The sequence below is a fragment of the Ostrinia nubilalis genome, chromosome 15 (genome assembly GCF_963855985.1).
Source record: "Ostrinia nubilalis chromosome 15, ilOstNubi1.1, whole genome shotgun sequence".
Taxonomy (NCBI): domain Eukaryota; kingdom Metazoa; phylum Arthropoda; class Insecta; order Lepidoptera; family Crambidae; genus Ostrinia; species Ostrinia nubilalis.
The window spans coordinates 1,964,282-1,989,938 of record NC_087102.1 but is presented as its reverse complement, the minus strand read 5'-3'; the positions used below and the strand labels follow the sequence as shown (position 1 = coordinate 1,989,938).

The following is a 25,657-nucleotide window of genomic DNA, read 5'->3' as shown; positions in this document are numbered from 1 at the left end:
TACTGTATTCTTTGTAAACAAAATTCACTGGAATGTCAATCAATTATCATTGCAATTAAGTTTCTTTTGGTGCAATTTTTGTTAGCCAAACAAACTGGAATACTAATTAGACTATAGCTTTCTATCTATTATAAAATGTTAGACCCTAAATAATAGTAATTAAAAAATAGTTTTAAGTAACAAATAAAAATGTGACTAACCAATACAATATACAAAAGCACTGCCAGATTTTGTGTCTTATGAAATTTTTTTACTTTTTAATTTATAATTAATAATAATTTTAACACAATCAATGTTTTTGTTTGACAGGTACTCCGCACACTTATGTTGAGCCCTGAAGGAGTGATGCTGACCGACGAAAGTGTCTGTGAAATTATGCTCAGCTGTTTTCGAATCTGCTTTGAGACAAGACTTACAGGTAAACATTTTCTCACATTCATTCTAGTAGTACTATTTAAAATAAAAAAATATACTTAATCAGTATCATAATCAGTGCTTCAATGGTAACAAGGTTTTAAGCTAATACATACATGATATTGATTATAATAATATGACATCATTATCAACCCACTTACTTGTTACTTACTGCAGATGAAAGGCTTCCCCCGATGTACATAATAAAGTTTTGAATATTCTTAACCACTACTTCTAAATAATGTATACTTACACCATATCATTAATCTAGCTAGAGCCAAAATCTTTCACCCATGGCTACCCATCAGGTGAGGGCATCTACCAAAAAATCTGACCCAAAAAACCTGATCTAAAAAATCTGACATAAAAAACCTGACTTGCCCCCACTTTAGGCCAGAAGCTGGGTATGACTTGCCTCTCCCTAGAGCAGTAGCTGGGCACGCCCATGCTATCGCCCTTTTATTCACTCTTAAAAAAATTACAAAGCAGCCAAAACTGTGATATCACTTATTTCTATAAATACAAAGTTCAAAGCCAGAAGCTGGGTATGACTTGCCCCTTTCTTGGGCAGAAGCTGGATACGCCCATGCTTTCGCCTTATTCAGTCTTAAACAAAATGACAAAGCAGCCAAAACTGTGATATCACTTATTTCTATAAATACAAAGCTCAAAATCAAACACTTCCCCTCTCCCCACTTTCAGAGCTCCTCCGCCGCAACGCCGAGCAGTGTCTCCGGGACATGACCCAGCTGATCTTCATGCGACTACCGCAGTTCCCGCCAGAAGATGCCGCGTCGGCCAGCTTTGCCGCGGTCGGGCTCTCGCTGAAGAAACGCGACAAGACCGCCAAGAAGAAGAGCCTGACTGGGATTCATAGTGAGTAGCTTCATAAGCCTTGGGCAGACCAAACGCAGGGCAGTAGCAGCGCAGTTTGAATGCGGGCCCGCGCAAGTTGTAATACAAGAAACTCTTTGAAGTATGTCACACCAAATTTGAACGCGGGCCCGCGCTCCAACCGCGCCGCACTGCAACTGCCGAACGACAAACGAGGCGGCGTGGGGGCGGGACAGAAGCGGCGCGAGCGCAGGGCGGGCCCGCGCTGTTGTATTACTATGGCGGCCATATTAGCATGACACACCGGACCCAGGGCGGTAGCAGCGCGTTGAAAGCGGTTTTCGAATATTTAAATTTTTGACAACCGCCCGCGTTGCAACTGCTTTGAAACTGCGCTGCTTTCAGTGTGTCTCAGCCGCGCTGCAACTGACCCGCACTGCTTCTGACCCGCGTTTGGTCTGTGGGAGCCTTTAAAGTACAAGGCTGCTCAACCCTTAGGCCTGCGGGCCACACTATGACCGGGATAGAATTCTAAGTGGCCCGCGCAAGTATGGTTTGAAAATACGCACCAAATTAAAAAATCACAGTAAGTGAAATAGGAAATGTAAGTGGCCCGTCGTTAACGACTGAATCCACCGTTCGGCCTGACTCTTCAAAAGGTTGGGCAGCCATGTTATAGTACGTCGACAGCACATGAGACTATACAATTATGTTGAGAAATAGCCTGTATTATAATAGGATAAAATGCCACCACCACAATACCAAATTTATTGGCAAAAACATGCAAATTAGCAAATCTGAAGAAATTACTATTTGTCTCTACTATGTCATAGTAATTATTACTTGTTTCTCCTTTGTTTATTTTGTATGAACAGTAGGTAATGAACAAAGTGATCATCAAATTCATCAACTTTGCGCTGCTTATTACAAGTGTAAAGTACTGCCACCCACCAACAGATGGCGCTGTGTGTCGATTGACTCGCGGTTCCATTTGATTTTTTCCGAAACTTGACTACCTCCAAGAAGTTGGGGTATGGTTAAAAAAGGGTGTTTGCCGCTTCGATGGCACACGCGCCGGCCACGGGGCGTGGGGTATGGCCATCAAGACATACTCAACACGTAATTTTTTGTTCGGAGAGGCAGTTGGCTACCCATAAGTACCGGCGCCTCCTCTGCCAGAATAATACCAATAATAATACCTAATTTCAATATGAACATGTACAATAATGGGTCTTGTAAAACTAACATGGTTTTCCTTTTTACACATTAGAGTTAGTATGTAAATGTATGGATTTCATTCAAGTCAAAAAAAGCTATCAAAACAATGCACTTCACAATCTATGTCATACCTGTTTATCATTTATTATCTTGTAAGCTATCAGTAGGTATTGATTTCATTCAAAAAATATTAGGTCTTTTTCATACACACGTAATAACTACTTAATAAGTATTATTACACTAGCGTTTGCCCGCGGCTTCGCCTGCGTGAATTTTTTTCTGACACAAAAACTTTATCACATAAGGACGTTCCTGTTTCAAAAATCTGGATAAAAATTATCCTATGACCTTTCCCGGGAATCTATCTCTAAACCAAATGTCATTTGGTTTTGGTTCAGTGGTTTAGTCATGAAAGCGTAACAGACAGAGTTACTTTCGCATGTATAATATTTCCTCCCCATCAAAATAAAGTGATATTGTTCCAGGTACAAATTCGTTAGAGAGGAATTCATCTATGACCGAGCAAGCCAGCGCCCACGCCGACCCCGAGACAGACAACGAAAAGAAACTGGAGAAAATGAGGCACCAGTAAGAATTTATTTTATAACCTTTTTTTTTACTGTAAACAATATTGTTTGGCATGTTATTTTCCTTTGGGCTGGTGTTCTTTTGTACTTCTGTATATTAGTTTCGGCTTCAAATCTTACCAGGGGCGATATAATACTATATGCTGTTATTTTTTCATTTTGCTCAAAATAGTGTACAAAAGCAAAATTTAATGCTAAAAGTATTATCTGCCAGTCAACCTCTTGGTTATGCAGTGCAGTGTAAAGGTTATGTGAGTGCAATACATACAAGAATATCTTATATAACATAGTTATATTAACTTAGATTACCAGTAACTCATTGTGTTGTCATTATTAGGGTGTGAAATTACGTGTATCTCATATGAGCACTATTCAATATTTTTACATGACTGTTTATTACACCCCCAGCCAAGACAAGAACCTGCTAAACGAAGCGGAGATCACCATCGAACCCGTGGACCCTCTGAAGACGCCGACTAAGAAGCACAACCGCCACTCATCTATGGACCTGGCCTCCCAGAACACCTCCATCACACAACTGCTGGAGAAGTGCGTGAATAAGGACGCCGAGCCGGAGAAGACTGATGAAGCGGAGAAGACTGACGAGCAGAAGGAAGAGGTTGACGTGACGGATGGTAAGTGAAATAGTAAAAGTTATCAGTTTTCTTGAGGACTAAAACATCTTTCTTGTACATAAAACAGCAGATTTTGTGAATTTTGTGTTGTTTCGCCAGTTTTTTGATAAATTTGTTGAGTATGCATATTAGGCCAGTAGAATTAAACACAAAAATTGATTAAATCGGAAATAATTCCTACAAAAGATTTTTTTACTTTAATGGCTTCATTGGTTGCCCATTAAGACTCTCCTAAGTTTTCGACTTCGACGGAGTTGTGCTTAAGTGGTGGGGGCCCCCGAAAGGGGCGTTTTTTCGGTTTTCCGGTTATACCGCGTAAAGGACTTACCCTATCGAAAAGTGGTCTTCATGACGGTTAAAGGGCACTTAATCCTGCATTGAATAAGACCAAATTCATATGTTTTGGACAAACCGTTCTCGCGATAAAGTTCGGCAAAGTAGAAAATATACGTATAATTAATGACCCTCTCCACGTCCAATGGCTTGTTACCCACATGCTTCCAAGCCTTGTAAAGGGTCGCCTTAACCAGTGTAACCCTAACAAGGCTCACGAGTTTGATTCGCTTATCCTTGTTCGTCCCAGCCGTTCCTTAACTGCGGTTGCTGCACCTCTTCCTGACACTCCTGAACGACTCTGTGTTACCTAATGTGGCTGCCTCTCTTCCTTGTACCCTCCTGTACGATTGCATTGCTTAGCTATATGCCTGGTCCAAGGTTCGACGCCACAAAATCAACTTTGTACGCGTGAAAATAGTTTAAATACTATTTTCCGTGCTTGCAACATTTTTCTTTACTGCTTCGCCTCTATTAGTCGTAGAGTGATTGTATATATCCTATAGCCTTCCTCAATGTATGAGCTATTCAACACAAAAACAATGATTTCAATCAAACTAGTAATTCTTAAGATTAGCGCGTTCAAACAAACAAACAAAAAACTCTTCAGCGTTTTAATATGAACTTGTTGTTGTTGATTTTTGGCGTCGAAACTTAGACCAGGCATACGGCTAGGCAACGTAGTCATGCAGGAGAATACAAGGAAGAGGGGCAGCCACAGTAGGTAACACAGAGTCGTTCAGGTGAGTGCCAGGAAGAGGTGCAGCAACCGCAGTTAAGGAACGTCTGGGACGAACAAGGATAGGCGCATCAAGCTCGTAAGCCTTGATAGGGTTACACTGGTTGAGGTGGCCCTTTTCAAGACTTGGAAGCCTGTGGGTAACAAACCATTGGACGTGGAGAGGGTCATTAATTATACGTATATTTTCTACTTTGCCGAACTTTAGCGCGAGAACGGTTTGTCCAAAACATATAAATTTGGTCTTATTCAATGCAGGATTAAGTGCCCTTCAACTGTCATGAAGACCACTTTTTGATAGGGTAAGTCCTTTACGCGGTATAACCGGAAAACCGAAAAAATGCCTCTTTCGGGGGCCCCCACCACTTAAGCACAACTCCGTCGAAGTCGAAAACTTAGGAGAGTCTTAATGGGCAACCAAAGAAGCCATTAAAACAATAAAATCTTTTGTAGGAATTATTTCCGATTTAAAAGCTAATTCTACTGGACTATATGTAATTCTCAATATTTCCCTACTTGTTTTTCTTTGTGGTTTCATTCGTGTCTGTGTGTACTTTATTTAGTTCTGTTCTATCACAGAAACCTTTATAAATGTCAGACATAGATATTATATGTAAACTATTCTGAAAATATTTATTACCACATTTTATAATGAGTTCCTGATTTATTGTCGACTTTTTCTCCAAGGTAGTTCTGTTTAGGCATAAACTAACAAATGAACACTGAACAGTCAGAAGTTCAGAACTATCTCGCATCACAATTACTAACATAAATTATCTTATTCTCTCACAGCTGAAGTAATAGAGCAGGACGGCAGCACATGTACGAAGCCGGCTGAAGCAGAGGACGCTTCAGCCGAAAAGGAGAAGCTTGAGGAGTACGTGAACCACAGAGGCATCCGGTTCACGCCGCAGGAAGATTCGCTCAACCTGCAGCCGTATGGGTTGGTCTGCGTCAGGGAGCTGTTCAGGTATGTTAAAATTATCATCATCATTTCAGCCATAGGACGTCCACTGCTGTTCCTACATAGGCCTCACCCAATGATTACCAGAATTATCGGGTAGTAGCGGCTTGCATCCAGCGCCTTCCTGCTGTTAAAGTTATGTCGTCATTAAATCATTGCTATTGTTTGGTTATTTTATGTTTTGTCGTATCGTAATGGATTTTTGTAAAAATCTGTAACCTTGCAACCAACATTGACTTAATTGTTTGCACTAGTCGATCGAATAATTTAGTGTAACTCTTGATGCCATTTGTATGGTGCAGCATCGTTCATTGTGTATAGTGAACCGTGCCGGCACGGCAGCAACCATCCGGCGACACAACGCCGTGTCTTATTCCAGTAGCGGCGCCGTGCTGTCACACGATGGCCGGTGTCGCATCGTAGACTTGTAGCCACGCCTTAAAGCGTGCACTGCGCCGGCACCACCAATATTATCAAGATAAATGTCATCTTGAAGTTGAACGGAATCTTCTGATATCTGTTCACAGGTTCCTGATATCACTGTGCAACCCGCTGGACAGCCAGAACACGTCTGCCATGGTGCACTTAGGACTGTCGCTGGTGGGCACGGCGTTGGAGGTGGGCGCCGACCAGCTGGCCGCCTGCCCCTCGCTGTTCTACCTCGTGCGGGACCCGCTGTGCAGGAACCTGCTGAGCGTGAGTGTCAGCTCCTGTCTGTGTAGCCCTGTAGACAGCAGAACACTCCGCCATGGTGCACCTGGGTGTCGCTGGTGGGCGCCGACCAGCTGGCCGCCTGCCCCTCGCTGTTCTACCTCGTGCGGGACCCGCTGTGCAGGAACCTGCTGAGCGTGAGTGTCCGAGCTGCTGTCTGTGTAGCCCTGTAGACAGCAGAACACTCCGCCATGGTGCACCTGGGTGTCGCTGGTGGGCGCCGACCAGCTGGCCGCCTGCCCCTCGCTGTTCTACCTCGTGCGGGACCCGCTGTGCAGGAACCTGCTGAGCGTGAGTGTCTGAGGCTGCTGTCTTTGCTGTACAGTTCTCTGGATAGCAGAACTGGTGTCTAACTGTACTAGATCTGAAGGTTTCTTGTGCGGAAAACTCTACGAGTATATAATACTCATAGCTCAAGTATCAACATAACCATGACCGCTCTTCCAAAAAGAAGAATAAGGGTTGATTTCCTCCTACGCTGACGTCGGTCGCGTACATCGGTCGAGCGTACGAATAAACACAATATTCTGCAGCACCGCACTGCAACGCTGTCGTCAGCGGCAGATAATTTAGTACTGACATACATCATCATTGACACATAACTTTTTCTTTGTGGAAAACTCTTAACGAGTTTATTTCGTTCGTTCGTTCGTTTCAGCCAAATGACGTCCACTGTTGGACAAAGACCTCCCCTTATTTAGGCCTCGAGTTTATTTACTGTACTGACATGGTAATTAAGGAGGCATTCCAACTCAAAACTTAGGGTACCCTTAAGTACAATCAAGTGAGTCAGGACCACTGGATATCGCATTAGCCCAAGGCAATGAGTATTCGTCCACAACTTCTTCTAACTCTGGCTATAGCTCTGACTACAGAATGTGGCTAACTGTCCTCATAAGTTTCTACTAGCTGATGATCTGCAGAAACCCCCACGCATTGCCGCGGACTGCTTTTAGTGGTCGAAGTTTGATTATAAAAAAAAACTGTTTTACCCTAACATTTTAATAATACAATATTTTTTTACAGCTTCTTGGCACGGAGAGGATATCGATCTTCGCGCTAGACCTGCAAGTGTCCTTCCTTCTCTTCGAAGCGCTGCGTTTCCAGCTCAAATTCCAAATGGAAGCGTTCTTCAAGAAGATCATCGAAATTATATCAATGGACACGTCCAAAGCCATATACGAGCTGAAAGAGATCCAGCATTTAGCCCTCGAGAGCTTAGCTCAGCTGTTTAGGATACCAGGCTATTGTACAGAGCTGTATTTAAACTACGACTGTGACGTGTATTGTATGAATGTTTTTGAAGAGCTAACGAAATTGTTATCGAAGAACGTCATATCCTCAACAGCTTACAACATTCACTCGCTATCACTAGAAGTGTTGTTGACTATTATAGACGCAATCGAAATGGGTACGCAGCCCAAGATTGAGAGTAAGAGTGAGACGGATATATTGAATGTTGAGGAGGAGAAAGAGTCAAAATATGGGCGTGGCGGTCACGTGACATTGGAGTTGGGAGGAATGGATGATGCGTCGGTGGTGAGCGATCACGTGACGCACGATATAAGCCAGTACTTCGTTCCTGGGAGAACTGGCCGTCATAAGGCGACCACGAACCTTCCCACTGAGGCCGAGTTGGACAATATAAGGAATATGAAGAAGGTAAATTAGACGTACTTATGAAAATATTATCTCCCAAGATAGTAAAAAAATAATAACTCCCATTCAAAAAACTATTCGGTGATTTTGAAAAGTCATTACAGTATTCACATTTAAACGTTCTTCGTACAGTGTTAGTTCTTGTTCTACCAAGTTACTGTCACATATTATTATAGGTATGAATGACTGATGGTTTTATCTTGCAGTGGGTGACCCAAGGCACGGAACTGTTTAACCAGAAGCCAGAGCGTGGAATAGAATTCTTGCAAGAGCATGGGGTTCTAAAGACTCCTTTAGATCCTCACGAAGTTGCAATCTTCCTCAGAGAAAATCCTGATTTGGATAAGAAAATGATTGGTGAGTAACTGAATCACACTAGATGCTGCTGTGTAAAAATGTCCAAAGAGAATTGTTTATTTACATCGATTCTTAGTCTGAGCTGCACCACCTAACTTTGACCGTAACTATAGCGATAATAACCGGTGGTTTTTGTATGGAGTTTGACAGATTTTTGACGTTTGTCAAAGTTAAAGTAAGATGGTGCAACCCAGCCTTAGTCTTACTTTATAGAAAACATATTTAAAGCATAAAAGTATTTTATTTATTGAATGATTGAAAGGAAAGTAGACCAAAAGTCAAAAGTGTTTTTTAAATATTCCTAGCCAATCGTCGCGTCGCTTCTGATTTCTGATTTATCAATTTTACATTTCAGGCGAGTACATCTGCAAGCGTTCGTCTCGCGGCGAGGACGACAGCGAAAGCGGCAGCACTGTGCTAGGAGCCTTCGCAGACAGTTTCGACTACACCGGACTTCGCATCGATCAGGCGCTCCGCTTGTACTTGGAAACCTTCCGGCTGCCGGGAGAGGCGCCCTTGATATTCCTGGTCATGGAGAAGTTCGCTGAGAGGTGGCATGTAAGTACACAGTAGCAGAAAATAGGTACACAGTAGCGGAGAGTGTGGACAGCGTAGCGGAGTAGGTACATACATAAATACTAGTGCAGAGTGAGTACTTCAGTAGCGGGGAATGGGTAGGTACACAGTAGCGGAGAGTGAGTAGGTACACCAGTAGCAGAGAGTGAGTAAACAACAGCAGGGAATGGGTACACAGTAGCCGAGAGAGGGAACACAGTAGCGAAGATATTCAATAGACATAGCTTACTAGATCGGTCTTTGTATAAACTATCCGCTCTGCTCTGTATTATTGTTCAGTGAAAGTGCTCCAGAATGTCCTTACATGTTTTCAAAAATACATGAACATATAAGACCTCAAATTAATTTTAAGGGCACCTACGAGTACTATCGGCATCAGTGTTAACTGCCCATTGCCAGTCATGTCATCTCGTTCTATCGCAAAGAATCGCTATTTGATGAGAGCGAGAGCAAAAACAGAAATGCATAGTTAACAGTGTGGCCTTATGTACCTATCTAAACAAATAGTTTAGTTTTTTAACATACGACTTTAAAACAGCGCCAAATTAAATCACCCTTATTCCACCCACAGTCTACAAACGGCGAGCCATTTGCCAATACTGACGCGGCTTTCCGCCTGGCGTACGCGGTCATCATGCTTAACATGGACCAACACAATCACAACGCGAAGAAACTGAACGTGCCCATGACTGTTGATGACTTTGTGAAGAACCTGCGAGGGTGCAACGGCTCGGGAGACTTCGATCAGGCCATGCTGGAGGCTGTTTATTATTCTATCAAGTGAGTAAACTCATAAAACTCATTTTATTTTTGCAAGTAAGCTTTTAAGTTTTAACCCTACCACTGCTTCGGGTGGGAAAAAAAAATTCTGGGTAATGAGTTATTGATGAACTGATCCCATTTGTGCAAAAAAAGAAGTTAAATAAAGTGACTCAAAATTTCCTCCTAAAATTGGTAATTTATGGACACATGCGTCGCTAGCACTATTTACGTACGATAATGTAACACTTATTAGAATTCAGAATGGTCTAAGTTAGCTAAGTATGTAATAATAACACTGGAAGCTTTGTCGAGGCGTGAGCGAGACAGACAGATCGATGCAAAAAGGAAATTTAACACTAGAGTGCTCGCGCGGGTGACATATGTCACCCAGGGTGTAAAATTTGTAAATATTTTTTCAAGGTATCGAGCTACAGTGCTGCCTTCTTAGGTATTCCTCGAGCATGTATTGTCGCACATGATAGTAGTAACGCCATCTTGCTAGACGCATCAATGTGAGTGCAGAAAACATTTAAAGTGTTTGGGTGACGCATGTCCCCCGCGCGAGCACTCGAGGAATTGTTTGAGATCTTATCATCGCGGTTTAAAATCAAGTTTACTTTCATGTAAGTTCAAAGTTATACTTTTTAACCATTTTTTAAACTTTTACAATAACTATATTGCTTTATAAGCATAAACTGATGCAAGAAAGTAGTTGTTTTAGGTTGTAAGTAATGTAGTAATAATACACCTAGGTCTATAAAATTAAAAACCAGGATTCTTCTGCGGTTGCGAGAACACCAACTAGCACAAAACTTGCCAGTACTGTGGCAAAGGACGATGTGTTTATCGCACAAGAGCAAGAAATCGAAGCACTCGTAAGCAAATGTAACAAGTGGAATAGGCGTTTTTGTCCAGATCATCAAATCAAATCGTGCCCGAGTTGTGATCAAAATATCACAGAATAAGATCAATCTATTGATTAACTTTCTAATTAGGTGATATTTTTGCCAAAATAATGGGTCCAAGGACTATTTAAACGACTTTGGTCTCGTCGACTCTAAAATATTTGGAAAATATTGAAGTATTTATTTTGGTGTATAATATGAGTTCATGAAAGAATTACTCACTTTTTTTTTATTATTTAGTAAGAAATATTGTTTATGTTTAATATTATAAATTGTTTTACTTGTATTAATTAAGATTAGAAAAAATAAACCCATATCATAATGGGTGACATATGTGACCCGCGCGAGCACTCTAGGAGTATTTAGGGGCGCGAGCACTCTAGTGTTAATAAAAAAATTAACTTAATGGAAAAAATTTCTTTTTCTTTTGCTTTAAATATTTCACACGTTTCTACATAACCTGTTAAAAATTTTTCGGTGATAAAAATTTAGTGGAAATTTAGTGGTGTATTTTTTTAAAAGATATTATTTTAATAGTCCCGTTAGCCCCCCGTGCTAAGCTAAATATGCTTGTGTTACGGTTCCTAATGAAATCATAATAAATCATGATAAGGAAATCTAAACTTAAATACACCTATGAGTTTAAAGTTCATATTTAAAATGCCCAGTGCAGTCCGTCATCACATCTCTCGTCCTTTTCTAACACGCACATGAACAAATCATTTCTTCTTACTCGCTCGGTCGCTTGGCAGAGCTTCGCTCGAATTAATGAATGATATTCACATGATACGTGATTTCGTTGACTGTGAAATTATAGAGCAGTCTATGTGAAGTGAAATAAGTGTGATTAATGAAAATTTCATAATACGATTTTGCACCTGCTATTCATGAATAATTGTTCCATGCCTAGTCGACATTGATTGGTATATTCTGGCGGAGGAGGCGCCGGTACTTATGGGTAGCCAACTGCCTCTCCGAACAAAAAATTACGTGTTGAGTATGTCTTGATGGCCATACCCCACGCCCCGTGGCCGGCGCGCGTGCCATCGAAGCGGCAAACACCCTTTTTTAACGATACCCCGACTCCTTGGAGGTAGTCAAGTTTCGGAAAAAATCAAATGAAACCGCGAGTCAATCGACATACAGCGCCATCTGTTGGTGGGTGGCAGTACTTTACGCTACTTTTAATAAGCAGCACAAAGTTTGTTCATATTGTTCATACACATTATCACAGAATAAGTAATAGTACAGGTACAGAAGGATTACTCCGCAAGACGATTTAAATAAATGCGAGTCTTGCTACGACGCGATACAGTGGAATTCAGCTCGCACAGCACTACGTACCTACAATTTTATTCACCTACAAGTTTTGTCTCTTTCTATCGCGTGCCTCTGAACTTTTCTTACGCTGTTAGGGTTGCTGTCTAGTGAAAAAATAATTAATCTACTTATTTGTAATGAGGTACGTACGTAGGTAAGTATTACTGTTATTTTACCTTTGTAAAAATAACATTTCAAATATACCTACTTAGGATTAAAAAAAACTTATTTTATTACAATGTCTTCATTGATACCTATTTTAACACAAGACGAATAAATTAAACATACTATTACAGAAAAAAAGAAGAATCCTATACTATCCTAAGAATTATTGATTACCGACATGGCCAACATACCTTTCATCATCATTCTTTGGGAAGCGAAAAAAAAGATAAATCCGGTAGATTTCTTTTCGAATTTAAACACCCGAACGCCGCACAATATTTCTTTCTCTTTATGTCCATTTTTAAATAATACTTCGATCATAGAATTAGGTACTACAACTCACGCCAGCGCGTCCTGACGGGCACGCGCGTGACACTCGACTGATATAATACCCGCCGGCGGGGCGCTTCGCTGTAGGTAATTATCGGATGTACTGCGCGGAGTGAGCCAGGCCTGACATTAACAAAGGAGAAACAAATTGACAGACTAGCTTTTGCCCGCGGCTTCACCCGCGTGAAATTTAGTTTGTCATAGATCATCATAAATTATAGTCTTTGTTATTCTGAGTTGTAAACTGTAAAGTTTCGTTAAAATCCGTTCAGTAGTTTTTGCGTGAAAGAGTAACACACATCCAGACATCCAAACTTTCGCATTTATAATATTAGTAGGATTGTAGAGACAACAAATTAAATATATTTTATTGTTACACATTTATGAGAAAACGTGTATGGCATGGTGTATAGTTTCTTAAAAGCAGTTGTTATTTGTCTGTTATTGTTTTACTGTATGTCTTCCGAATAAAATAAAAAACTAAAAAAAAAAGTAACACCTACTGATGTAAAAGCCCATTTTCGCAAATAAAATGATTTGATTTGGAATAAATGTAGGGTTTTTTTCTTAGTTTTCGCGGTTTGCGTTTAGCCACAACGGTAAGCTAGGGTTGTGACCTCATTTTTTACACAACTCACGTAACTACTCAAACTAAGTAGTTCCACCACCGGTCCAGAGATGGCGTTGTACTTACATCTCTTATCCCCCAGGAACGAAGAGATGGTGATGCCAGCAGAGCGAGTGGGGTTATAACCATATGACTAGTGAAACTCTAAAGTAGTTCCACCACCGATCCAGAGATGGCGTTGTACTTACATCTCTTATCCCCCAGGAACGAAGAGATGGTGATGCCAGCAGAGCGAGTGGGTCCGGTTAGAGAGGCCTACCTATGGCGGGTACTACAGAGACGCGGCCGCACCGCCGCCGCCGCGTACCGTGCGCCCGCGCCGGCCCATCCGCACCACGCTAGATTGTTCACTGTTGTCTGTCCCTGCGCGGTGAGTGAGATAGATATAGAGAGAAAAAAAAGAGAGGTTTCGTTTTGAAGAGAAAGATATCCACTCCAGCTGGGCTAGGATACTCGCCGTGATAAAATCTTATCGTTGATTTTAGACGGCAAATGTATGGGCTCGTCGTGAAAAATCGATAAAATGCCTCGATAAACGTTTATCATGGCGCGCACCCTAGGCCTACTGGTCAAAATGCCCCTGATAGTTAAAAGGGCGCATGTAACAACAAGTCGAAACGAAGATAAAAAAGTTTTAAATAATTTAAATGGGTTTGTTCGCTGTCCTTGAGTTTAACTCATATCCGAAAAAAATTATAGATACGCCTTTTTAACTATAGGGGGAGAATGCGAGAGTGATGGAGTCTTGTTTCGAAACAAAGAACGTCTACTCCTGGTCAAACGGTCAGGTAAAGCACAAGGATTTCCACAATGACTCCTCCTTCGACGCCTCATTCAGAAGTTTCCAACAACCTTCACTACTTATATCGTAAGCTCACTGAGTGGGAGACCTACCTACACTACGAGTACATCGTCTGGGTTGAGGTCGCTAATCGACATTGTGCTTTGTGCTCCAACAGTCATTAATTCTACGAGCTATCTAACTGAATTTATATGAATGACTTGTTGGATGCTTCCTGCTAAATAAAACACATTATTTCCCAGGTAACAGCCCTATCAGCGGCTTTCGAGCGCGCCGCGCCGCCCTCCCCCGAGGAAATCGAGTCCAACAACACGCGCTCAAGCGCTGCGCTACTAGCGCTGAGCGGGCTCGAGCGCTGCGCAGCGCTAGTAGCGCGGCAGCCGGCCGACGCGCTGACGGTGGACACTCTGCTGCTCACGCTGTGCAAGTTCACAGCGCTGCAGCCCGCTGTAGCCGCGCCGCAGCAGCACTACCGCGCCATAGGTATGGAGACACTAGCGCCGCGCTACTAGCGCTGAGCGGGCTCGAGCGCTGCGCAGCGCTAGTAGCGCGGCAGCCGGCCGACGCGCTGACGGTGGACACTCTGCTGCTCACGCTGTGCAAGTTCACAGCGCTGCAGCCCGCTGTAGCCGCGCCGCAGCAGCACTACCGCGCCATAGGTATGGAGACACTAGCGCCGCGCTACTAGCGCTGAGCGGGCTCGAGCGCTGCGCAGCGCTAGTAGCGCGGCAGCCGGCCGACGCGCTGACGGTGGACACTCTGCTGCTCACGCTGTGCAAGTTCACAGCGCTGCAGCCCGCTGTAGCCGCGCCGCAGCAGCACTACCGCGCCATAGGTATGGAGACACTAGCGCCGCGCTACTAGCGCTGAGCGGGCTCGAGCGCTGCGCAGCGCTAGTAGCGCGGCAGCCGGCCGACGCGCTGACGGTGGACACTCTGCTGCTCACGCTGTGCAAGTTCACAGCGCTGCAGCCCGCTGTAGCCGCGCCGCAGCAGCACTACCGCGCCATAGGTATGGAGACACTAGCGCCGCGCTACTAGCGCTGAGCGGGCTCGAGCGCTGCGCAGCGCTAGTAGCGCGGCAGCCGGCCGACGCGCTGACGGTGGACACTCTGCTGCTCACGCTGTGCAAGTTCACAGCGCTGCAGCCCGCTGTAGCCGCGCCGCAGCAGCACTACCGCGCCATAGGTATGGAGACACTAGCGCCGCGCTACTAGCGCTGAGCGGGCTCGAGCGCTGCGCAGCGCTAGTAGCGCGGCAGCCGGCCGACGCGCTGACGGTGGACACTCTGCTGCTCACGCTGTGCAAGTTCACAGCGCTGCAGCCCGCTGTAGCCGCGCCGCAGCAGCACTACCGCGCCATAGGTATGGAGACACTAGCGCCGCGCTACTAGCGCTGAGCGGGCTCGAGCGCTGCGCAGCGCTAGTAGCGCGGCAGCCGGCCGACGCGCTGACGGTGGACACTCTGCTGCTCACGCTGTGCAAGTTCACAGCGCTGCAGCCCGCTGTAGCCGCGCCGCAGCAGCACTACCGCGCCATAGGTATGGAGACACTAGCGCCGCGCTACTAGCGCTGAGCGGGCTCGAGCGCTGCGCAGCGCTAGTAGCGCGGCAGCCGGCCGACGCGCTGACGGTGGACACTCTGCTGCTCACGCTGTGCAAGTTCACAGCGCTGCAGCCCGCTGTAGCCGCGCCGCAGCAGCACTACCGCGCCATAGGTATGGAGACACTAGCGCCGCGCTACTAGCGTTAACATCAGAAATTATCTTCCTAGCGGCAACATCAGAAGTGTTCCTAATGGCAACACTGGCGTGCCCTGTCACTAGCGGCTATAAATGCGCCTTGTGACTATCAGCAACACTAGCAGGGCCATAGGTATGGCATTAGCGCCACGTTACTAGTGACAACACTAGCGTGCCATGTCAGTTCAATATTACTAACAGCAACATTTTGTTTTCATCGCTACTAGAGTTGTTCAGGTTAGCCTGACTATGGAAAGTGGTACCAGATTAAATTCTTGTTTTTAGTCAATAACTAAATTAAACTCCACACAAACCAAAATAAACCTTAACTCCTTGCCACAGGTGTGACGCTGGGCCAGTCCAGCAAGGCGCAGCTGGCTCTAAGACGTGCATGCGCAGTAGCGGCAAGACACGCTGACTGCGTTCGCGATGCCTGGAAGTACCTACTGGATATCGTCACCACACTGTTCGTGGGACGACTACTGCCTAAGGTAATATATTTGTTCGTGGTTGAACATGGTCCTTCGAGCCGGATCTTGGTTGTACCTTTACCAGTGCTATAAGTGTTCAGTAACCACCTTATTCGTGGGTGGCTGCTGCCTAATGCAATGCATTTGTTCATAGTTTAACATTATCCTTCTAGCCGGATTTTGATTGTGCCTTTACCAGGGCTTATAGTGTTTATTCATAATAAGGGCTACCATTTTTGCGCTTACCAGTTTGCGCTACAGGTGCGATCTTGTCACTCGCTAGTAACAGTAACTAATAGGTGCTAAAGTGATAAGTGGTAATAATCCTCTAAGTTCTAAGAATTCCCAATAAATACTGATTGCTTTCAGAATAACCTTTTTTGAGTGACGAGTAAGGCCCAGTTTCTACCACTCCGCATTGGTGGAAACTGGGAGTACAGAGCGGAGCGGAGCAGTGTTTTGAATAACCAATCAGATTTCTTTATTTCCACTTCTCTTCTCCGCCTCGCACGCCGCTGTCTAATTCTATAGAAAAATTCGTCCGCTCAACACTTCTCCGCTCTTCTACGCGCCGTTCCGCCTTGGTGGAAACTGGGCCTGAAGAGTGCTAGTCTGTAAACAATAATTTGTATCTTTATAGAGCATGGTGGAAGTGGAAGACTACCTAGCACCGAATGGGACAGTTTCGCTTCTGAGAGAAGCCGCGAGAGGCTCGGAGGCCGGCTTGCTGTCCAGCATTTATTCTTACATCGCACTGGGAGAGTCAGGTAAATATGAGAATATTACTGAGCTATTTAGTGATTGTTGGGAAATACATGGTCACTGTCAAATTATATTTTAAAAACGTGACCAATGAGAAAGCTGCTAGACTAAGAGCTCGTGAACGCCAGACCTACGTAATTTTATAAAAGCTGAAAGTTTGTCAAAGTATGCTCAATACAGGTTAGATCAGAAGTTTGGATCATCGTGGCTTTGGCGGCTATCCTCAAAAGATTATCTGGCAAGGAGTTGGAACTATCAACAAACGCTAACAAACTTTCAGCTTTTATAAAATAACGTAGGTCTGGAGTTCACCAGCTCTTAGTCTGTACCTTTCTATCAACGAAAGAGAAAAAGATTTTCTTACTACATATTTTTGTCTTTTAGGGATTCGAACTCCAACGCCCCACGAGAAGAGTCTGATCGACATAGCAACAGACTGCGTAGCCAAATGCAACCTGCCCGGACTGCTGGTCACTGAAACCAAATTTTTACAACTCGAGAGCTTACAAGTAAGGAGTAGACATTTTTTTTTCACTGTATTCCTTTCAGATGTTTCACTCATAGATTATGTAGAATGACATCTAAATTTCTTAAAATGAACTTGCCTCCATCCACGGACCTCAATTTTAAAATTTTTTTTAGAATAAATTACTAATAGTCCCGTTAAGCCAAAGTTCAGGGGCGGGGTTCGAACCTATGTTTGAAACTGACGCCTTTGGTCTATTGTCGCATATTGCGGTTGTTATACCAAATAAATTATTATTAGTAGTCTAGTTTGGTTTTATTATAATGTTCTTCTTTGTCAGGAACTAGTCCGAGCCATGGTAGTGGCTGGCACCCCGCCTGACGCCGAAAGCCTTCAGATGAATCCACCTTTAGAAGACGTCACCATTTTCTACTTGGAACTGCTGGAACAAACGCTCATACAAAACAGGTAAATTGTAATTAGAATGTGCTTTCCCCACCCCTCGCGTGCGTATTCAACGCATTACAATAATAAAATTACTTGTATGAAAAGGACACTTGCTGGTATCACAAAAGCTGTCAAGGTGGACTTATACTACTCCTTACTCATTCGTCATCATCATTATCGTTTCAGCCATAGTACGAACATAGGCCTCCCCCAATGACTTCCATGATGACTGGTTGGCAGCGGCCTGCATCCAGCGCCTTCCTGCTTTATGAAGTTATCTCACTTACCGCTTAGGACGCCATTTTTTATACTTTTTTTTGCTATTGCTGGCTGGCGCTATTTTTCCGACAAACGCCTTCATTTATTATTATTTAATTTGAATTTATTTTGTAATTTTTGTTCCTAATTTACCGACTACAACGCCCCCTATTGCGCGTCCTTATGGCCAGTAGACTGCGAACTGACCTAGCTCACTGTGACATTAGATTGTAACTCGCCTTTAAACCTGTCTGACACTGTCTAATCAAACCGTCTAGACCACAGGTCTCGACCAGAAGGGCGCGCAATCCTCATTACGCATTGGTTCCCATTGAAAACCAGCTTCTCTTCGATTTTTGCTGAGCGGGCGCCTATTCAGCATATGTTTTTATTAATTTTTTATGTTTACTCTTGCTTTGTCTACCATATTGTGCTGAATAAGGACATTCTTATTCTTTATTCTTATTCTTATCACTTCCTCACTATTTGTTCTCTTTCCAGGGACCGCCTCCTCACAGTGTGGGACGAAGCCGGGCCGCACATCCGGCGCGTGGTCACGTGGTCGGCCTCCCGCTGCGGCTACACTCTCACGCGCACTCTCACCGCACTCCTGCGCAGCGCCGCGCGTCTGATGCGCTGCGACCATTGCGCCGCGCCTGTGTTACAGCATTTGAGGCTACTGCTGCAGCTGCCGCATAAGCCGTTACAGCAGCACACGCCTGCGGTAAGTTACCAGGCCAGTTCATCTCCGCGAGTTTGCATCGGAAACAAAACACGTGCGACTACATCTTCTGAGATATCTAATCGACAGGACAATCACGAGCGAGCACTGACGCACGCACGTGTATTCTTCACCCATTTGCATTGTAAAGTCAATAAACTATGTACCTATGTAAAAACGGTGGTGTAATTAATACTGTGTAGTATTTTACCTGCCTGAATAATAATAGAAACACAAAATGTAATTTATGCTTATTCATGTATTTCCTCCACCATTTTCCGCAGTTTGGCACCACACGTCACACATCATTTTACCGGAGTCAGCCCTATGGCTTCGGCGCAGTACCGATCACTGACGTTTGTCAATAAAATGGTGCTCGACTCTTGATACAAGCTAAATTACACCATATTGTTAATGACATTGAGCATACATTTTTTTAATACCTTCGCGAAGTAAAACTTCTGTACGTAGTACAGTCGCAGAATGAAAAGGTTCGTCACCTTAGTGTCGGTTTTCGCTTGCACTAGGTACTGTAAGAGCCTAACCTGCCAACATAACAGTGCAAGAAACAGTGCTGCTAACATTTAAATAAATATGACGTTTGCTAACAAATAAGGTTTTGCTTGTTTATTTTTCTATCCCATCAGTGCAATGCAATGATGACATTGACCAATTTGACAATAGTTTTTTTTATTTAATAGAAATAATAATGGCAGGTTGAACCAACAAGAAGGTTTTAGTTTATCAATCATAATCATCTTCTTGACAAGATAAATCGTCAAACAACTTTGATCTGAATAATTTTGAACTTTACAGACGAACAGTTAAAGATTATTTTCTCTAACTCGAGATTATTCTGTAACATAGTTTCAAAAGGTAATATGTGCTCGCGATTCGTTGAAGGAATCAATTTGAAAACTGACGAACCTTTTCATTCCGTGACTGTACTTATTATTTTTCTGTGGCTGTACTACAATCGCTACTACTGTAGCGCCGAATAGCTCAAGAGCTACTGCTGTAGCGTCTCGCGTCTTATGTGCAGTAAGGGCATGGCGTTTGGCTCATTACCGACGCGAGACTCATAAGTTACTGTCGGCACACCATGACTCATATTTTACGCTATTTTTGTAGCGCCTTATGGCTAATATTTACCGCCCTGTGGCTCACCTCATGCATTTATTTATTTATTAGGTACACCAACAAAGTCACATACATAATAGAGTTCATACATTTTAACATGGTTTAACACATGGTGCGTATATGACCTCAATTACAGGTATATACAGCATGCACCATAAGCACTGCGTTTCATGCAGTACGGCAGACAATACTAAATAAAGTCCATAAATAAACGTTCCTCCTTCTCCCACAGATCTCCTGCGGTCTATACGACATAGTGAAGACGTCGGCTCAGAACGTACACAGCGCGGACGAATGGCGCATATTGTTCGCGTTGCTATGCGCCGCCGGTGCCGGCGCCTGGCCCGTTGGAGTGCCCGCCGATGCTCAGAACACTAGTGAGTCCTTTATCTACTTAAAAGTCCCCCCATTCTTTCCGTAGATGCCGTAAGAGGAGTAAAGGTGCAATTTGGCTTTTTGCCCCCTATTTATTTATTTAAAATCTTTATACACACACAAAAAAAAAGCAATACAAAAATCCCTATCCCGACTGGTAGGGAGTGTATGCCAAATCGTCCCTTGGTCGCTGGTACATTAGAGAGAATCTTCCTTCGCAAATAGAGACTAAATGTCTTGACCAAAACGATGATCTAGAAGTGCGTAGCTAAAAGAGAATTAGTAACGGAAGATGAAATTATTTTCACCTCTTGTTCCCTTCCTACCACAATAACTCTGCAACTGGGCTGACCGTCAAAAATGCAACTGACAAAAGCGAAGGCTGAATTGGTCCTTGGGGAAAGTTAGAAATGAATCAGTCATCGTTCTCCAATATTAAGTACCGTCTGTTCAGCTCAGTTCTTTTGTTTCAGCGTCGAGCCGATCCGAAGGCTCAGAAGACGAGAGCGAGCGACGGCCTACCAGTGCGTCTTCAGAAAGCGAGCTCTCTCAATCGCCGCAACAAGGGTGGATTCTGGTGAGTATACTAAGGACATGATTGATAAAGCATTCTTGTAATCTCATTGCACTAAAATCGTTTTTAAAAATATTTTTTCATGAGTATAAACAAAAAATAAGCTTAGCCAACGTAGCTTCTTTTGTAGGAGCACTATTTATACTATTTATTTTGCATTTGATGATATCATGACGTGTTATATATAGTAATTTGATTTAATCATCGACTTTTAAACATAGGTTTTGAACTTCTCGCAAATGAATTGTATAGATCATTTCATCCACGAAGACGCGCCCCACCAATTTTTGGCCGAGGGAAGCGCGGGGTTCGGGGAGTTGGATCCGACCAATCCGAGCGACATTATTGTAGTGTGCGTGAGCGTGTGCATTCATGGATAATTTAGCGGACAATAAACATAAGCGGAAGAATGGTAGGGCGCGTCTTCGTGGATGAAACGATATAGGTAATTTACAGACCATAGAAAAGTTAATCCGATGGGTATCTTTGTCTACTGAATTTAGCAATGTGGAACTTTAAGGAAATATACCAGGCAAAGGCATCTCTTCCGCGGATGATGCACATTTTCTTCTATCTTTTATAAAAAAAAAACCAATCAAACCTCTCCCAGGTAAAGAATGAAGCCGCTCCCATGGTGGAAGGCAATCCGGGTACTGGCTGGTGGGAAGACGAGCAGATTACGCTCCGCGGACATCGAACAGCGGCCCTCGCACGATGCTGCGAGGCGCTGGCCCTGGTGGTGCGCGACGTGGCGCACGTCACGCCCTACAACTGCCGCGCCGCCGTGCGCGCTGTCAGGATCTTTGCCAGGGCGACGCTGCACGACGGTGAGTGATCCAGGGAACCCTCGATATGGCTGGTGGGAGGACAGCCAGGCAGCCGGCATGGGAGAACAGGTAGATCGCTCTCAGAACCTTGCTAGAGCTACCCTGCACGATGGTGTGTGATCCAGGGGAACCCCAGGCAATAGTCGGTGTGTGTTTTGGCTGCAAAATTACCTGCATGATGGTATGATATTCAGAAACTATCAAGATACAGGGGAACCGTAGATTGGTTAGTGTAGTTTGTCGCCAGGCTACGTTGCACCATGGAATTAAGTAACCTAGGGGAACCCCCGACATTGGCTGGTGAGAGGACAGATAGTCGCCCTCGCTGCCATCTATCTTGAAGCTTCCCTGTACGATGATGAGTGATCCAGGGTAGCGAAACCAGCTGTATGACGATGATGATATCCATAAACAATCAAGATATAGAGGATGCCTCGGCACCGCTTGGTAGTTTGTGGCCTCCAATGCATATTTGACAGAAAATAATTCAAAATTCACACAGCTCAATACGATAACGATAAATATTGATTGTTCCCCCAGCCAAGAAGAGCCGCGACGGGCGCAAGCAGCGGGCCAGCTCGCGGCGGCGCGACGACTCCAGCGACGAGGAGATCGACACTCTCGACCAGTACCACCTCATCAGCATACAGGTACACGAAGAAGTAAAGGAAAATTATAAGATTTTAAACTTTCGCGTTCCATTTCAACTAAAATAGTAAGACACGGGTCTTAACGCGACGTTTATTAATGAGTTACATTATGTACTCACGGCTTGACATCGCGTTAAGACTCGTGTCTTACCATTAAAGCCTGGTCCGTGAGCACGTAGAATCCCGTCCAATGACCCCAAGCTACCCATCCCTATCGCTCGCGCGTAATTATGTTGCTGTCGCGACTGTGCGACGGGCGCCCGCAGTGAGTGTGCGAGCGCGACAGCAACATAATTACGCGCGAGCGATAGGGATGGGTAGCTTGGGGTCATTGGACGGGATTCTACGTGCTCACGGACCAGGCTTTAAATGAAAATTATTTGGCACTTACAACCCAAGCGAGCTAACTGCGCACCTCGCTGAAATGCTACTCTCCCTCCCACTTACCCGCACACCTCCCCGCCTTCACTTCGCCCCGTCCTTACCGGAGCGTCAATGTGACGTAACAGTTGCAAGGTGCGCAGTCAACTCGACAAGAGGTGGAATTACTACGCTAGTTCATAACGTACGATTTATTATTCTGTAAAACGCTTTGTTTAACTGACTTTATCGTACGTTATGAACTGTCAAATGATAACGATTGCTTTATTACACAATTCCACTAAGAATCGGAAAATTGAAACTAAGCCAGTGGTTTAGTTTTAAGTGCCTCACTTTGTAACCATGGGGAATAATGGGGATGTTGCAGGTATATTTAATTAATTTATTCATGTTTGTTGTAGTTACTGGATCTGATGCACACTCTACACAGCAGGACTGCGCAAATATTCAAGTGGTGGAGGGACGAGGCCGATCAAGGACAAAGTAAAAATCTTTTTTGTTTATATTTAATTTCTTTTATTGTTTTTTATTTAATGTATAATTGTAAATAATTAATGTTTTAGATGCCGAAGAATACGACTTATGGGAAGTGGCTTGGATGCCACTTCTACAAGGTATTGCTGAATTCTGCACTGACAGACGGAAACAGGTATGAATCAGTTTTTAAAATTCATGTCCATGGTGTCCACGACACAGGTTATTCCTAGTGTGGCACCCGCAGACAAAGCAATATAATGTTTACCGAATAAATTGTTACCAATTGTATTTGAAGGTGTATGCGTAAACGGTGTGTTTGCATAAATAAAATATTTGTATACCTATTTATTGTATTTGCAATTTTTTTATTTATTGTGAAAAAATATGTCATTATAAAGAAAACACCGGAACTTACTTAACATATTTTTAAAATAATAGTTTTATTATTACATAAGCCTAAAAGTATTGTTCTGTGTCGTTCGTGGGAGGTCTTCGCGTACATTGTCTCAAGAACGCCTCGAAACGTCACTTATTGTCTACAACTATCTCATGTTCTATGAGTTATCAATGACTTCTTTACAAAGATAAACTTTTTTGTCGTGTTCAGGTGTCCAACAGTGCCATAGCCTACCTCCAAAGAGCGCTACTAGTGCCCGGCCTATCGCCAGGGGCAGGCGGCGCGGGGGGCGCGGGCGGCGCGTGGGAGGCTTGCTTCCAGAGAGTCCTCTTCCCATTGCTAGAGAGGCTACCACGGCGGGCTCACATTGCGGCCAGGGCAAACACTATTATGTGCAAGGTAAGTGAAATCAGTGATGTGTAGTGTGGAGAGTGTTACTTTGCTAGAGGGCGCTGCTAGTCTTTAGACTATGGACGGGTGCGAGAGGCGCGGGCGGGGCTTGGGGAGTATTCTTCCAACGAGTCCTCTTCCCATTGTTGGAGAGGTTACCAAGACGTGCTCATATTGCGGCTAGAGCTAACACTATCATGTGCAAGGTAAGTGAAATCAGTGATGTGTAGTGTGGAGAGAGTTACTTTGGCCAGAGACCACTGGTTCCCTAGTTTGTCAATGACGCGGGCGGGGGCTTGAGGCGTGCTTCCAACGATTCCTCTTCCCATTGTTGGAGAGGCTGCCAAGACGGGCTCATATTGCGGCTAGAGCTAACACTATTATGTGCAAGGTATGTGGGTGATAGACAGATGTAAGGAGTAGTACAAGGTTAGAGGGCGCTGTTAGACTTTAGTCTATAGACGGGGGCGGGGCGTGGGAGGCGTGCTTCCAACGAGTCCTCTTCCCATTGTTAGAGAGGTTGCCACGGCGGGCTCATATTGCGGCTAGAGCTAACACTATCATGTGCAAGGTATGTGGGAGATATGTAGTTTCAGACAATTTTTGCTAGAGGTCGCTGCTAGTCTCCCTGGTTTGTCAATGACGGGGGCGGGTCGTGGGAAGCGTGCTTCCAGAGAGTCCTCTTCCCATTGTTAGAGAGGCTGCCACGGCGGGCTCATATTGCGGCTAGAGCTAACACTATTTGTGCAAGGTATGTGGGTGATAGACAGATGTAAGGTGTAGTACATGGTTAGAGGTTATAATATGTTAGACTTTAGTCTATGGACGGGTGTGAGAGACGGGGGCGGGGCTTGGGTAGTGTTCTTTCAACGAGTCCTCTTCCCACTGTTGGAGAGGCTGCCACGGCGGGCTCACATTGCGGCTAGAGCGAACACTATTATGTGCAAGGTATGTGGGAGATATGTAGTTTCAGACAATTTTTGCTAGAGGTCGCTGCTAGTCTCCCTGGTTTGTCAAGAGTCCTCTTCCCACTGTTAGAGAGGTTACCACGGCGGGCTCATATTGCGGCTAGAGCTAACACTATCATGTGCAAGGTAAGTGGACTCAAAGTGGGGAGTGTTACATTTTTAGGGGGCGCTGTTAGACTTTAGTCTATAGACGGGGGCGGGGCTTGGGAGGCGTGCTTCCAGAGAGTCCTCTTCCCACTGCTAGAGAGGCTGCCACGGCGGGCTCATATTGCGGCTAGGGCGAACACTATTATGTGCAAGGTATGTGGACTCAAAGTGGGGAGTGTTACATTGCTAGAGGTCGCTGCTAGTCCCTGGTCTGTCAAAGGCGCGGGCGGGGCGTGGGAAGCGTGCTTCCAGAGAGTCCTCTTCCCATTGTTGGAGAGGTAACCACGGCGGGCTCACATTGCGGCTAGAGCTAACACTATAATGTGCAAGGTAAGTGAAATCTCAAATCAGTGATGTGTAGTGTGGAGAGTGTTACTTTGCTAGAGGGCGCTTCTTGTCTTTAGTCTATGGACGGGGGCGGGGCGTGTGAGGCGTGCTTCCAGAGAGTCCTCTTCCCATTGCTAGAGAGGCTACCACGGCGGGCTCATATTGCGGCTAGAGCAAATACTATTATGTGCAAGGTATGTGG

At 44.4% G+C, this 25,657-nt stretch overlaps 1 protein-coding gene and 2 non-coding genes across 3 annotated transcripts in view; 2 read left to right on the top strand and 1 right to left on the bottom strand.

The window, feature by feature from the left end:
- LOC135078588 (Golgi-specific brefeldin A-resistance guanine nucleotide exchange factor 1) overlaps positions 1-25,657 on the top strand; it is a 37,626-nt gene that overhangs the window by 934 nt on the left and 11,035 nt on the right. The window contains exons 3-32 of the mRNA XM_063973118.1: positions 310-418; positions 1,117-1,290; positions 2,952-3,054; positions 3,462-3,688; positions 5,553-5,730; positions 6,252-6,420; positions 7,462-8,097; positions 8,301-8,451; positions 8,807-9,009; positions 9,599-9,807; positions 13,342-13,507; positions 14,182-14,422; positions 14,479-14,598; positions 14,655-14,774; positions 14,831-14,950; positions 15,007-15,126; positions 15,183-15,302; positions 15,508-15,654; positions 16,021-16,169; positions 16,789-16,915; positions 17,295-17,419; positions 17,717-17,844; positions 18,583-18,805; positions 20,175-20,319; positions 20,791-20,894; positions 21,502-21,718; positions 22,259-22,368; positions 23,151-23,232; positions 23,313-23,398; positions 23,834-24,022. Coding sequence (XP_063829188.1) covers positions 310-418; positions 1,117-1,290; positions 2,952-3,054; positions 3,462-3,688; positions 5,553-5,730; positions 6,252-6,420; positions 7,462-8,097; positions 8,301-8,451; positions 8,807-9,009; positions 9,599-9,807; positions 13,342-13,507; positions 14,182-14,422; positions 14,479-14,598; positions 14,655-14,774; positions 14,831-14,950; positions 15,007-15,126; positions 15,183-15,302; positions 15,508-15,654; positions 16,021-16,169; positions 16,789-16,915; positions 17,295-17,419; positions 17,717-17,844; positions 18,583-18,805; positions 20,175-20,319; positions 20,791-20,894; positions 21,502-21,718; positions 22,259-22,368; positions 23,151-23,232; positions 23,313-23,398; positions 23,834-24,022 — 4,998 coding nt within the window. The remainder of the gene's footprint in view (positions 1-309; positions 419-1,116; positions 1,291-2,951; positions 3,055-3,461; positions 3,689-5,552; positions 5,731-6,251; positions 6,421-7,461; positions 8,098-8,300; positions 8,452-8,806; positions 9,010-9,598; positions 9,808-13,341; positions 13,508-14,181; positions 14,423-14,478; positions 14,599-14,654; positions 14,775-14,830; positions 14,951-15,006; positions 15,127-15,182; positions 15,303-15,507; positions 15,655-16,020; positions 16,170-16,788; positions 16,916-17,294; positions 17,420-17,716; positions 17,845-18,582; positions 18,806-20,174; positions 20,320-20,790; positions 20,895-21,501; positions 21,719-22,258; positions 22,369-23,150; positions 23,233-23,312; positions 23,399-23,833; positions 24,023-25,657) is intronic.
- On the top strand, positions 2,289-2,419 carry LOC135079053 (U11 spliceosomal RNA). The gene has a single exon (XR_010258715.1). It is a non-coding gene; the product is annotated as a U11 spliceosomal RNA (small nuclear RNA).
- LOC135079054 (U11 spliceosomal RNA) lies at positions 11,633-11,763 on the bottom strand. The gene has a single exon (XR_010258716.1). It is a non-coding gene; the product is annotated as a U11 spliceosomal RNA (small nuclear RNA).